The sequence below is a fragment of the Urocampus carinirostris genome, chromosome 19 (assembly GCF_059441175.1).
Source record: "Urocampus carinirostris isolate Australia breed hairy pipefish chromosome 19, RoL_Ucar_1.0, whole genome shotgun sequence".
Taxonomy (NCBI): Eukaryota; Metazoa; Chordata; class Actinopteri; order Syngnathiformes; family Syngnathidae; genus Urocampus; species Urocampus carinirostris.
Window position 1 is genome coordinate 21167545 of NC_142367.1, and position 13894 is coordinate 21181438.

General features: G+C 39.0%; 1 protein-coding gene across 1 annotated transcript in view; it reads right to left on the reverse strand.

Annotated features, from left to right (window-relative positions):
- pdk2a (pyruvate dehydrogenase kinase 2a) overlaps positions 1–12198 on the reverse strand; it is a 28291-nt gene extending 16093 nt beyond the window's left edge. The window contains exons 1-5 of the mRNA XM_088323587.1: positions 11973–12198; positions 9245–9386; positions 6901–6972; positions 978–1162; positions 812–901 (exon numbers count right to left, since the gene is read on the reverse strand). Coding sequence (XP_088179713.1) covers positions 812–901; positions 978–1162; positions 6901–6972; positions 9245–9386; positions 11973–12090 — 607 coding nt within the window. The 5' untranslated portion in view covers positions 12091–12198. The remainder of the gene's footprint in view (positions 1–811; positions 902–977; positions 1163–6900; positions 6973–9244; positions 9387–11972) is intronic.
- Between the last annotated feature and the right edge of the window lie 1696 nt (positions 12199–13894).

Consider the following 13894-nt stretch of genomic DNA (forward strand, 5'->3'; position numbering starts at 1 on the left):
TGCTTTCTTTTGACGGATACGTTTGATGCATTGCGAGCGTGATCTTACTAGCTTTCAAAGGCATGGTTTGGGATGAAAGTTATATTATTATTATTAAAGCTTTGAAAACTCTCTCGGTGTACCGTCTTTCTTCGTAAATATGTGTATCCATGTATAATATGTATTTGCAACTGTTTTGTAATGTATTTATTTTAGAGATTTATTCTGTTATGTGTTCTGCGGACGAATCAAAAAGAAGGGGCGGAGCAAACGCGGGCTGATGGGAAATGTGGTAAATCTGAGTTACCGGTAGATCTGTCTGTTGTCGCAGCGGACAATAGTGAATATATATTTTTCCCACCCTTAACTTTGGAAATATACATTTTGTTTCCTTGGATTACTTTCAACGGGACCCCGACTTTACAAGTCTGCATCATATCCTAATGACGGGCATCATTTTCTACATGTGATGTCAACTGTGGTTCTGGATTCTCGTACTATCTATGAAATTACAATTATGGAACTTACAGCCTGACCCGGGTTAAACATGTGACTATTTCGCAAGCTTTAATGCGGGCGCCCGCGGCCTATACATAGGTGCGGCTTGTGTAAGTCCAAAAGTGTCAAATCACCCAAAAAGTGGTGGGTCCGGCTTATAATCAGGTGCGCTCTATAGTTTACGGTAGTAGTAGTAAGTAACCCTACCCAACCCTGGTTTTAGAGGGAGATGGTGTCATAATAGTCTGTGGAGCCCTTTGAGACTTCTTGTGATTAAGGGCTATACGAATAAACATGACGTGACGAACATGACATAATAATAAAAATAAATTACCCTGCACCACGTCGCCCACCTCGCAGTGTGGGTCGATGCTGCCGATGGTGTTGGGGTGCACGGGGTTGGTGGTGCCGTCGAAAATCAGTGCTTGGTAGAGAAGAACAAGAACTTTCAACACTCAGAACTTCTTTACGGTGAAGGAACCGTTGGCCTGGTTACGCACTGTGCTGGTTGATGAGCATACGGATGGATATCCGGCTCATATAGAAGCGGTCCAGGAAGTACTGGATGTTCTGGTTGGTGACGGCATCCTGCGGGAAGACTTCTTTGTACTCCATCACACCTTGAGCCATGGTGGGGACCACATCGTTGTGGCGGTTCCTGATCGTCACCAGGGAGTCTACGAACCTGGCGAGGAGGAAAGTGTAGGTTATCTCATAAACCAGTGTTGTGCAGTCAGGGGAGGCAGGTAAGTCCGTGCCTTACCTGGCATTATGGACATTGAAAATTCGAAATATATATTTCATTGTTATATATAGTCAGTGTTCAGGTTATTTCTCATGGATTTTCTTTTTATACATTTCCGATTTTCCATATTATATCAGTGTTCTCGTTTCCCCGCGTCCCTGCGTCCTAGACGCGTCATTTTTGACACCAAATTGTCATTATTAGCTGATGACATTTTTTTTTAACAAAGATTTACCGCACTCCAAACTTTTCGACAGGCAGATCCGCCATTGTTGTTTTGGTCTTGCGCCTATCTCGGCAAAAGAGATCTCGATGCTTTGAAATGACATCATTGTTGTGGCGGTTGTCGAGTGAAAGAGAAGTATGGCTCCGAAAAAACAGTTGGTATTAGGTGCGAATCAACCAAAAATTGGTCATTTCTTCTGTGTCGGTAATAAGTCGAAACATAATACAGAAAGTGGTGACAACGGCAATAATTCCGGCACGAAAAAACGGCGGAGAAATTCTTCGGAAGATGGCGGAGGCAAGGAAAACACGCGTTTTGAAGCAAACGATTCGACGAAAGAAAATAAAAGAATACTGGCAAGAAAAGGACTTTTTTTGCCATAATGGACTTAATTATACTCCTGGTTACGCTATGAGGAGGATGATAATGGATTGGACTTTGAGAAGGCATTACAACTGTGACGGGACAGCAAACCACGAAGAATATATGAACTGAAAATTTTGAAGTGATAACTGCTTTGTATTGCCAATTAACTGTGATGATTAAAACTGAATGAATATATAAATATTTCAGCAATATTATTTTGTATAATGTACAATATTGTTGTGAACTGAAAAATCTTGAAGTGATAACTGATTTGTATTACCAATAAACTGTGATGATTAAAACGGAATGAATATATAGATTTATATTATATATTTGTCGCCGATTTACAATTTCAACCGCGATAACACTAAATTTTGGGGACCATAGATCTCTGTTGGGACCCATAGATGCGGAGTGAGGCATGCAATTCTTTTGCCTCATGGCAGGGGGCCACAGTGAGACCAAATATTCTCATTTAACGCACTCCTCGGCCCAAAACAATGGAATTAATGATAGTTTTGGCAAGCTAAAATTAAGTGAAGCCATCCAGTATTTTTTTTTCTCAATGCATAGACTTCATTTATAAATTAAAGGTGATATCCCTAATTTGAAACGTTGTTACTCTCTGCCGCCATCTCCTGGACCAAAGTCATAAAACATTTCTTAGACACGCTCAAATAAACTCTTTTTTTCCCCCTCTTCCCTTTTCTTACTTTTACAGTTTTCATGCTACACTAACAAAAAACTGCAATGATGACCATAGTCACTCTCCAACCTTTTACCTAATGTGTTGCGTGTTCCGGAACAGCGTTGCTAAAATTAAGATAAAAGCAGATAGGAAAGGGTGGAAAAATATATAAAAGCTCTTTGAACTGAGTTGGGCATTGTTAACACGTACTTAAAAGAGAAAATATTCTACTTTCGTAGTTTTATAGACAACTCACTCCACCTTTACGGTAAGAGCAGAAAACGTTTTTTTTTTCTATGATAGAAACCAAACAACCATCCATCTATTATCTGCACCGCTTCTCCTCAGTAGGGTCGCGGGGGTGCTGGAGTTATCTTCGGGCAGTGAGCAGTGGACACCCTGAACTGACAACTCATTCACACCTAGGGACAATTTGGACCAGTCTATTAACCTCACGTGCATTTTTTGGAATGTAGGAGGAAATTGGAGTGCCTGGAGGAAACCCACGCAAGCACGGGGAGAACATGCAAACTCCACACGGGGAGGCTACGGTAGTTGGACTTGAACCCTTTACCTCTCCACCGTGGGGCTAAAACAAATATGGAATTTTGAGCTGTGACAGTGAACCCAATCCAACTCATTTTAACAAGTTTGGCATATATTGAACTGATTAATCAAGAAATATGCTTTAAATTTTACAAGTAGTTTTAGTCAGCTGACAAAATAAACATAGGACTAAAATAACTATGCCTTAATAACCGAGAAAATGTTAATACTAACAATCAAAAGGAAAGAAAAACATTGAAACACAATACCGTTCAAAGGTTTGGGGTCACTTAGAAATGTCTTTATTTTTAGTCATTGCCACTTCGCTCACCCCCTCCTCCTTCAACTCCTCCCACCTCACCCCCTTCTTATGTGGCGCTCAGTTTATCGAGGAGGAACTCGGCGACGCGACGTAAGTATATTCTCTTCTGTCACATTTCATCTCAAGTTTGACTTTATTATATCAAAAGCGAGCGGTTGTTTGTACTACCTAAACACGGCTAATTGTGTGTGGTTTTGTGTATTTGTTGTAAAAGCCGTTCGATGCCGCTAGCTAAAGTACCGTATTTTCCGCACTATAAGGCGCACCTAAAAGCCTTTATTTTTTTCAAAAACTGACCATGCGCCTTATAATACAGTGCGCCTTATATATGGATCAATATTAAGTCGCAAAGTCTCGCAACAAAGGCAAGCAGCCGCCGACTAGATTTTTCCTCGTAGGCGATGTCGTCCGCGGTGTATGCTGGGATACATATGCCGGAGTTTCATTTCCCAGCCAATGTGTCAATCATCATTTGAATCGATCACTATTGGCTAAAGTTATTCGGAGGTAAAGGGGGCGGATCCTTTTTATCATTTACAGGCTCGCATAGGCTAAAGGGGCAAAACAAAGCCTGCAATTGGCCGAAAAAGATGAATGTGAATAGCATGTTTGGTTGTCTACGGCATAGAGCAAACATGTTTTACCATTCTGTATTTGTAAATATTTTACTCTCCTGGATTTACTACACTCACGGATATAAGAGGACCATGGTTGCACATTATTATTGAACGCAACGACTTCCGTGACCTACTCCGGCTATATATTTTCCCAGTATCTTGTTTCAGAGTGATATCGATGTTTCTGTGATGGGTCTTTTTTTAAATTAAACTCAATTCCAAGTGTTTATTGTCATATGCACAGTAAAGTTGCGAGCGAAAAAGAAAATAGAAACTAAGGAATGGTTGGCATTTCTTGAATCCCAAGACTTTAACCTTCTGAATGATATTTGGAACGATGCATTTGAGTGACGCATTTGATTCTTTGCAAGCTTTCGGAATGTTACGGGGGAAATAAGTTTGACTGAACTATCTGACTGTTTTGTCGACGTTCCCATTGTAGCGCCTTATAATCCGGTGCGCCTTATGTATGGAAGATATAGGACCAAAAACTATTTTTGGGGGTGCGCCCTATAACCCGGTGCACCCTATGGTGCGGAAAATACATTATGTTGTTATTGACAGAAGGTAGCTCTTTCACTTTCATTCAAATGAACACAGACCATTTTTTTAACTGTTGTTTCCCAAAACGCTTCACAAACACTCATCAAATATCACATTTTCACTGTTTTTATTTTCAATATGTAACCGGTAGCGTTAACGGGCGAAATAAACTGCGATGGCTGCATGTGGTTGAGAGCGGTTAATACAATCAAAATTGTTTTAGTTTTTTTTTTGTTATAACATGAATTTCACTCTCTCTCTCTCTCTCTCTCTCTACCCGTATTCTATATTGTGTACTGTATACAGGGGGGGTATACTGTATACCTGATAGGTTGGTCGTTTTGGTTGTAACATTTCTCAGAATTCCCTGTGTGAATATAACTTGTTTCTATATTCCTAAATATAAAAACAATCTTTCAAACACACACACACACACATGAAGTAACGTTTCAATAATCAGTCTAATTGCATCTCTTGTACGTTCATCAGTCTTGTACTCTTTTATTTTGAAGTCGCATTTCCGTTGTATTTTTCTGTTTCCTGTGTGAATAAAAGTTAGCTTCACACACGGGAGGAGAGTGCTGCCGAGGTCGTGGCTCTTCCGCTTGGGAAATGTATTTACCTTCATGCTTGTTTTGATTTGAGTAATTCTGCCAACATAGAGTTTATATAAGTTTTAACTTTAACAATACCTGTATACGTTTTTGAAGCATTTTTGAAGGGGCGCCGCTACTTGGCGGATTTTCAGTTTTCGCGGGTGGTCTTGGTCCCCATTAACCGCGATAACCGAGGGATTACTGTACTCCCTTCGTATAAGCACAAACAGGCTCTGACCACAGTAGAAAGACAAGTGCACAACCAAGCAAGAAGACAAGTATATTCTAGTCTTTTGTTTGAAAAATAGATTCCTTACAGGTCCTTAACTAGCAGCTTTATTAAATACGACCCGCAAAACACCATTCTCTACATCTACAATGAGGAGGCAACTCCGAGATGTAGAGTGGCAAAGAAAAATATATAACTGAGACCAGGCAACAAAAGGAAGAGATTGGGCAAAAGAACACATACCACACAAAAAAATTTCATGGAAAACACAAAATTGTTTCTTTTAAACCAGGGCTGTCAAACTCAGGGGCCACGCGATAGAACAAATATTCTCTCGGGGGCCGGACTAGTAGATTAGAGAGAAAGGTAGATAGAGAGAGAAAGAAATAAGAGAAAGAGAGGGAGAGAAAAAGAGAGAGGGTGGGACAAAGAGAGAGAGAAAGGAAGAAAGAGAGTGAGAGAGAGAGAGAGAGAGAATGTATAAACCAAAAGAGATTAAAGAGAAATAGTGAGAGAGTGGAAGAGAAAGAGAGGGAAAGAAATAAGAGAAAGAGAGGGAGAGAAAAAGAGAGGGCGGGACAAAGAGAGAGAGAAAGGAAGAAAGAGAGAGAGAGAGAGAGAGAATGTGAGAACCGAAAGAGATTAAAGAAAAATAGTGAGAGAGGGGAAAAGAAAGAGAGAGAAAGAAATAAGAGAAAGAGAGGGAGAGAAAAAGAGAGGGCGGGACAAAGAGAGAGAGAAAGGGAGAGTGAGAGAGAGAGAGAGAATGTGAGAACCAAAAGAGATTCAAGAGAAATAGTGAGAAAGGGGAAGAGAAAGAGAGAGAAAGAAATAAGAGAAAGAGAGGGATAGAAAAAGAGAGGGCGGGACAAAGAGAGAGAGAAAGGGAGAAAGAGAGAGAGAGAGTGAGAGAGAGAGAGAGAGAGAGAGAATGTGAGAACCGAAAGAGATTAAAGAGAAATAGTGAGCGAGGGGAAGAGAAAGAGAGAAAGAAATAAGAGAAAGAGAGGGAGAGAAAAAGAGAGGGCGGGACAAAGAGAGAGAGAAAGGGAGAAAGAGAGAAAGAGAGAGAGAGAGAGAGAGAGAGAGAGAGAGAGAGAGAGAGAGAGAGAGAGAGAGAAAATGTGAGAACCAAATGAGATTAAAGAGAAATAGTGAGAGAGGGGAAGAGAAAGATAGAAAGAAAGAAATAAAAAGAGAAATAGAAAGACAGAATGGGAGAAAGAGAGAATGGGAAAGCAAGAGAGAGCAAAAGAAGGTAAAAAGACACAGGAAGAGGAAGAGACAAAAAGGAACAAAGAAAAATAGATGGAGTGAAAGAGAGAGAGATAGAAAGAAATCCAAGTACAGCATTTGTGAGAGGCACCTGGCTTTGGCAACACCAAGTGGACATATTTCAAACCCGCGGCTCGTTTTTCTCTTGCGCTTCCCTCAGCGTTCTCGTGGGCCGGATTCAATCCCTCAGTGGGCCTGATCCGGCCCGCGGGCCTCCTCTTTGACACCCCCGTTTTAAACAGGTAAAGCTAATATTAGGACGAAACCTACTCTCCGAGGACTTTGTGGTCATCCGGGTTCTTGTGGAGGAAGTCGAGGATCTCCATTAAACTTTGGATGTACCTGAAAACACGTAAACAAGTGCTAGGAGTCAACTTTCCATCAAAACAAAGCAGAATAACCCCGCATGACCGCCGGTCACAGTCACGTGAGGGGGAAAGTGGGCTAAAGTTCACAGCCGGGAAGGAAATCCCTCCCGCCCCTGCTACATTCTCCACCTCGGCCTCCTTTAACCTCCCCCCAGAGTTCGTACGTGCGGATCCAACTCCGAGAAAGCTTCTCGTTATTCGGAGAGAGTGACCACAATGAAGATAGATAGATAGATAAATAGATAGATAGAGAGAGAGAGAGATAGAGAGATAGATAGAGAGAGATAGAGAGATAGATAGATAGATAGATAGATAGAGAGAGAGAGAGAGAGAGAGATAGAGAGATAGATAGATAGATAGATAGATAGATAGATAGAGAGAGATATAGAGAGAGAGATAGAGAGATATAGAGATAGATAGATAGAGATAGATAGAGAGAGATATAGAGAGATATATAGAGAGATAGAGAGATAGAAAGAGAGAGAGAGATAGAAATAGAGATAGATATATAGAGAGAGATAGGAATAGATAGATAGAAATAGAGAGAAATAGAGATAGATAGATAGAAATAGAGATAGATAGATAGAAATAGAGATAGATAGATAGATGGATAGATAGAGAGAGAGAAATAGAGATAGATAGATAGAAATAGAGATAGATAGATAGATAGATAGAAAAAGAGATAGATAGATAGAAATAGAGATAGATAGAGAGATAGAAATACAGATAGAGAGATAGAAATAAAGATAGATAGATAGAAATAGAGATAGATAGGTAGATAGAGAGAGAGAAAGAGAGAGAAATAGATAGATAGATAGATAGATAGATAGATAGATAGATAGATAGATACTTTATTCATCCCCGCAGGGAAATTCACATAACGTAACGGCAACAAAATTAGCATATGAGCAGGGTTGGGTAGGGTTACTTTACTGGATTACTTTCAATTATTTTTGGATTACTCCAATACCAAATATGCTAATAAATGACAAAAGAAACTAAATAGGAATAAAATGACTAAATTTTGTGCAGGATTGGGGGGTAACGGAATACATGGAACGGCAAAAATGATGTTGGCAAGCTGTTTGGATTTCTTTTCATTGTGTTTCTGTCGCATTTTATGTTCGTTTTGCCAGAGATCAAAGCCAGGAGAGAAAGCTTACCACGTCTTGTGAGTCATCATTTGATTCATATTTAGTTTCTTTTGTCTTTTATTGGCATATTTGCTATTGGAGTAATCCAAAAGTCATTGAAAGTAATCCAGTTAAAGTAACCCTACCCAACCCTGCATATGAGGCATGGCCGCGGGCAGGGGTCATCAGTAATTGATTTTTGGAAAAAAAATTAATATTTAAGTGCGAAAAAATTAAAATTAATTTTTTTGCGGCAAGGCCAATTAATGGGTATTTATTGGATTTCTAGCCATTAATTGGTAATTTAATGGTATACTAGCCGTGTCAATATGGTCGAACAAACTGGTCCCTCTAATCTAATCTAACCATTTTTTCCTTCGGTCCCATAACCGTGCGAAGATTACAATCAATACAGCGTAGTAGTAGTGGTGTACAACGTGTGCGTATGGGCATCCACGACGTACGTGCTTGAGGCAAAACGTGAGCCAATCAACAAGCCCGATTTTGTCCCGACCAATAAAAAGCTGCTTTGCAACCACACTATGTACGTACAGCTACCGTGTTTCCCCGAATATAAGGCCGGCCTTACTTCAAAATCATCGTCAAAAATTGAGGTTTTGAAATAAAAATATGTGCAAAAGTAATACATTTTCGCTAAAAATTTCTTAGAAAAGCATTGCCGTTGTTAAATAACGTTGATATCTATGGTTTTCATAGGTAATATGAGCCTCTTATTTGCAGGAAGGTTGAATTTCATTTCTCATAAAAAGCTGGGCCTTATAATGGGGGAAACACGGTAGCTTACGCGTATGCATGCACTGTCCCGATTGTGCGTGTATGTGACCTTGACCGCATACGAAATGCTCGCGCGGCGTGAAAAGTTGCACGTTTGTTGACGCAATCGACTAACAAAAAACCCGAATATTTTCGCAATTAATGGGTTGCAATAATTGCTAATTATTTAAATTTTGCAATAAATGGATTTATGAATTTAAGCAACCATTCCATTAATTTTTCGCAATTAATGGCATTAATTTTTCACCAATCATTTATTGCTGACCCCTGGCCGCGGGGGTCTTTCGTTCAGTTAGCCAACTACATGCAAACTCTTACCAGCCTTGGACGGTTTGCACAGAAGGCGTCGTGAGCAGCTTGTCGGGCAACAAGTTGATCTCCTTCATGATGTTGGACAGCCGCACCGGCAGCTCTTGCCTCAGGAAGGCGAAGGAAGTTTTTTCGCAGGCGTTGATGGATCCTGCAGCCATTGGGAGAATGTCAACCAGTGATCACCTTTATATTAGTTGACATATATTCATGGAAATGCTTTAAACCACGGGTGTCAAAGAGGAGGCCCACGGGCCACATCATGGTTTTTGTTTAGGCCCCCGAAACAACACACAGAGAAGAACAAGAGAAAAAGCAGCGGCAGTATGAAATATGTCCATTTGATGTTGACAAAGCAAGGTGTCACTCGGTTCTTTATTTCTTTCTCCCTCTCTCTCTTTCTTTTTCCCTCTCTCTCTCTCTGTCTCTCTTTATCTCTCTTTCTGACTCTCGGTTTCTCTTTTTTCTCTATTTATCTCTATAGAGCTTCCTGTTTCTCTGTGTCTCTTTCTCAACTTTTCTGTCTCTTATTTTCTTTCTTTTTTCTCTCTTGTGATCTCCCCTTTCAATCTTTTTCTTTTTTCATTTCTTTTACTCTCTTTTCTTACTTTCGCCATTTCTCCCTTTTCTTTCTCTCTGTCCCATTCTATGTGTTTTTCTCTTGTCTCGCTCACTCTCTTTTTCTCTCTCTTCCTTTCACTTTCTGTCTCTTTCACTTTCTCTCTCATTTCTCTATGTTTCTCTTTTGTTCGGTCTCTCTCTCTCTTTTGCAATCTCTCTTTTTCTTTTCTCTCCCCCTATCTCTTGTATACTCTCTCTGTTCTCTCTTTTTCCCACTTTCTCTGTTCAATCTTTCTCTCACTTTCTCATGTTCTCTCTTTCTTATTTTCTGTCTGTCTTTCTTCATCTCTGTCTTTCTCTCGTCGCCTTTCTCGTTTTTGTTCTCTTTCACACTTTATCTCTTGAATCTACTAGTCTGGCCCCCGTAATAATTTTTGTTCTACCATGTGGCCCCCTTCCGGACTTTCCCCATGCGTTATAAGGTTGTGCCTTTGCATATCATTTTCCAAAGTAGACGTACAGAGAACACAAGAAAAATGTAGAAGTGGTTAGGAATTGTTAAGATTTGTCATTTTAATAGTGCTCTTACTCGTGGTATTGCGGTAAGACGTATTTCATTGTGTGACACACTAGTCATCGGTCTCCATGTTGTTTTGAATGGAGCCGTGTTCTTGTTTACTTGCTGTTGAGGCATAAATATGCTTAAAGGCTGAACCACAATGTCCTGCTTATCTTCTCACGCATGAGGAAACTACACACTCTGACATATCCTTACCAGGAATTAAGCCAAAACCTCAGCCCCAGAAGAAAGATTCAAAAGAAGCTAACAAAATTGATGACGCTACAAAACGTAAAGGTACATTAAAAGCATCATGGAAAAAGGAGTTCACGAGGCAACGCAAACATTGCATGGCTAAAGATAAGTAAATACAGGTACATACTGTTGGCAGATGGAAAACAGCGATGTCATATACATGCAATGAATTTTATAAGTAGATTTATAATAAACTTAAATTTAAAGTGTTGTTCTGTTATATATTCTGATTATCAATGCTTAATACCTTGCAACAATGTTTTTTTTTTTTTTGCGATTAGGCACTGCTTATTATTGAAACCGGAGCACCACATTTAATCTTGTTGTTATCAGGGTTGGGTAGGGTTACTTTAACTGGATTACTTTCAATTACTTTTGGATGACTCCAATACCAAATATGCTAATAAAAGACAAAAAGAAACTAAATATGATTAAAATGACTCAATTTTGTGCAGGCTTGGGGAGTAACGGAACACATGGAACGGCAAAAATGATGACGGCAAGCTGTTTGGATTTATTTTCCATTTGTTTCTGTCGCATTTTATGTTCATTTTGCCGGAGATCAAAGCCAGGAGAGAAGGCTTACCACGTGTTGTGAGTCATCATTTGATTCATATTTAGTTTCTTTTGTCTTTTATTAGCATACAGTGGAACCTCGGTTCTCGACCATAATCCGTTCCAGAACCCTGTTGGAAAACCGATTTGTTCGATCACCGAAATCATTTTTCCCATTAAAAATAATGTAAATCGTTTTAATCCGTTCCAACACCCTAAAGCTTTTATTAGCATATTTGGTATTGGAGTAATCCAAAAGTAATTGAAAGTAATCCAGTACGTAAGTAACCCTACCCAACCCTGGTTGTTATCAATGACAATAATAGACCATTCTATTTAAAAATAATACTAATGATAATAAAAGTCACAGTTTGTTGACACAATTGTTGGCACAATTCAACGCATTCATTTAGGTTTTATATTGAAAAGGAGATAATAACATTTAATCCATTCAATATTTTGCACACCCTCCAATAACAAATTAACCCAGGTACGTTTCTTTTTAGTCGCTAAATAATTTTGTGGAAGTCACAAACTGATGATATATATTTTACAGGCGTTATTTAAAAAGGATAATAGATTATAAACCCCCTACCCCCTTCACGAGAGGTCCACATCTGACGCAATACGGACCACTAGTGACCAACAAGCATGCAATATCAGCCATCCCATCATCAAACGAAATAACATTTGCAAAACAAAAAAAAATGGAAATTAAATATAAATATAACAGCAATGCAGAGATGATATCATCAATATAATTCAGTCACGTTGCAGCAGATCATTTGCATAAAATAATTCACTCACCGAAGTCCAGAAACTGCTTCATGGAGAGCGGCGAAGGGGAAAATTTGGAAAAATGCTCGATATGTTTGGGGACGCTCGCCAGGGCGGCGTTTTTCATAATAGACCGGACGAACTTCATATTGGAAGCCGAGGGGGGGTGGTTCACCGCCGGCGTACGTGACTGCTAGCTCCCGCTACCGCGAGCTCCACACAGCAGCTGGAGCTTCCCTAGAGGGCGGGGACGGATGCGGGCTAGCCAATGGGTGGAGAGTTTGTAACTCCGGGCTACGAGAGCCAATAGGGGCGGTCGGATGGGGTTTGTTTATTATTTACACAACGGGAGAGCCAATAGGAACCGCGAAAGAACGGAGGGCGGGGTTTACGAGTGTTATGGTGGTCAATACTGGACTCGAAGCCCATTTGCCCCTTTATTTAGAAAAGGATTAAATCCTGCGAGCACCTCTATTTTCTAGCATATTTTAGTTTTATAACGCAACATAGGACAGATGTTTTAGAATAGAATATAATAAAATAGAATAGAATAAAATACAATAGAATAAAATCAAATAAATGAAATGAAAGAGAAAAAAGAAAAGAAAAGGAAAGGAAATGAGAAGAGAAGAGAAGGAGAAGAGAAAAAAAGAAAAGAAAAGAGAAAAGAAGAGAAGAGAAGAGAAAAAAAGAAAAGAAAGAAAAGAAAAGGAAATAAGAAGAGAAGAAAATAAAAGAGAAGAGAAGAGAAGGGGAAGAGAAAAAAAGAAAAGAAAATAAAAGAAAAAAGAAGAGAAGAGAAGAGAAAAAAAAGAAAAGAAAAGAAAAGGAAAGGAAATAAGAAGAAAAGAAAAGAAAAGAAAAGAGAAGAGAAGGAGAAGAGAAAAAAAGAAAAGAAAAGAAAAAAGAAGAGAAGAGAAAAAAAAGAAAAGAAACGGAAATAAGAAGAGAAGAGAAGAGAAAAGAAGAAAAGAAAAGAAAAGAAAAGAAAAGAGAAGAGAGAAGAAGAGAAGAGAAAAAAAGAAAAGAAAAGAAAAAAAGGAAAGGAAATGAAAGGAGAAGAGAAGAGAAGAAAAGAGAAGAGAAGAGAAAAAAAAGAAAAGAAAATAGAAGAGAAGAGAAAAAAAGAAAAGAAAAGAGAAGAGAGGAGAAGAGAAGAGAAAAAAAGAAAAGAAAGGAAAAGAAAATAAAAGAAAAGAGAAAAAAAGAAAAGAAAACAAAAGGAGAAGAGAAGAGAAGAGAAGAGAAAAAAAAGAAAAGAAAATAGAAGAGAAGAGAAAAAAAGAAAAGAAAAGAGAAGAGAGGAGAAGAGAAGAGAAAAAAAGAAAAGAAAGGAAAAGAAAAGAAAAGAAAAGAGAAAAAAAGAAAAGAAAACGAAAGGAGAAGAGAAGAGAAGAAAAGAAAAGAAAAGAGAAGAGAAGAGAAGAGAAAAAAAAAGAAAAGAAAATAGAAGAGAAGAGAAAAATAGAAAAGAAAAGAGAAGAGAGGAGAAGAGAAGAGAAAAAAATAAAATAAAAGGAAAGGAAATGAAAGGAGAAGAGAAGAGAAGAAAAGAGAAGGGAAAAAAAGAAAAGAAAGGAAAAGAAAAGAAAAGAAAAGAGAAAAAAAGAAAAGAAAACGAAAGGAGAAGAGAAGAGAAGAGAAGAGAAGAGAAGAGAAGAGAAGAGAAGAGAAGAGAAGAGAAGAGAAGAGAAGAGACTACATAACCATTGATAAGCTTGCCCCTCCGTACCTTTACAGCCTTCTACACATTTCCACCCCATCCCGCGCCCTCAAATCTTTCTCCTCCCTCCATCTTGCTGGTGGTCTCAGCAACTTTGCTAAAGACAGTATTACTACAACACATACTAAAGCGCTGAAATCTATAGATACACGACACGGTGGCTGTCCAGGGAATTAGTGAACCGTCACTCGATAATCTTAAACAGACGATGAATACGGCAAAACCGACG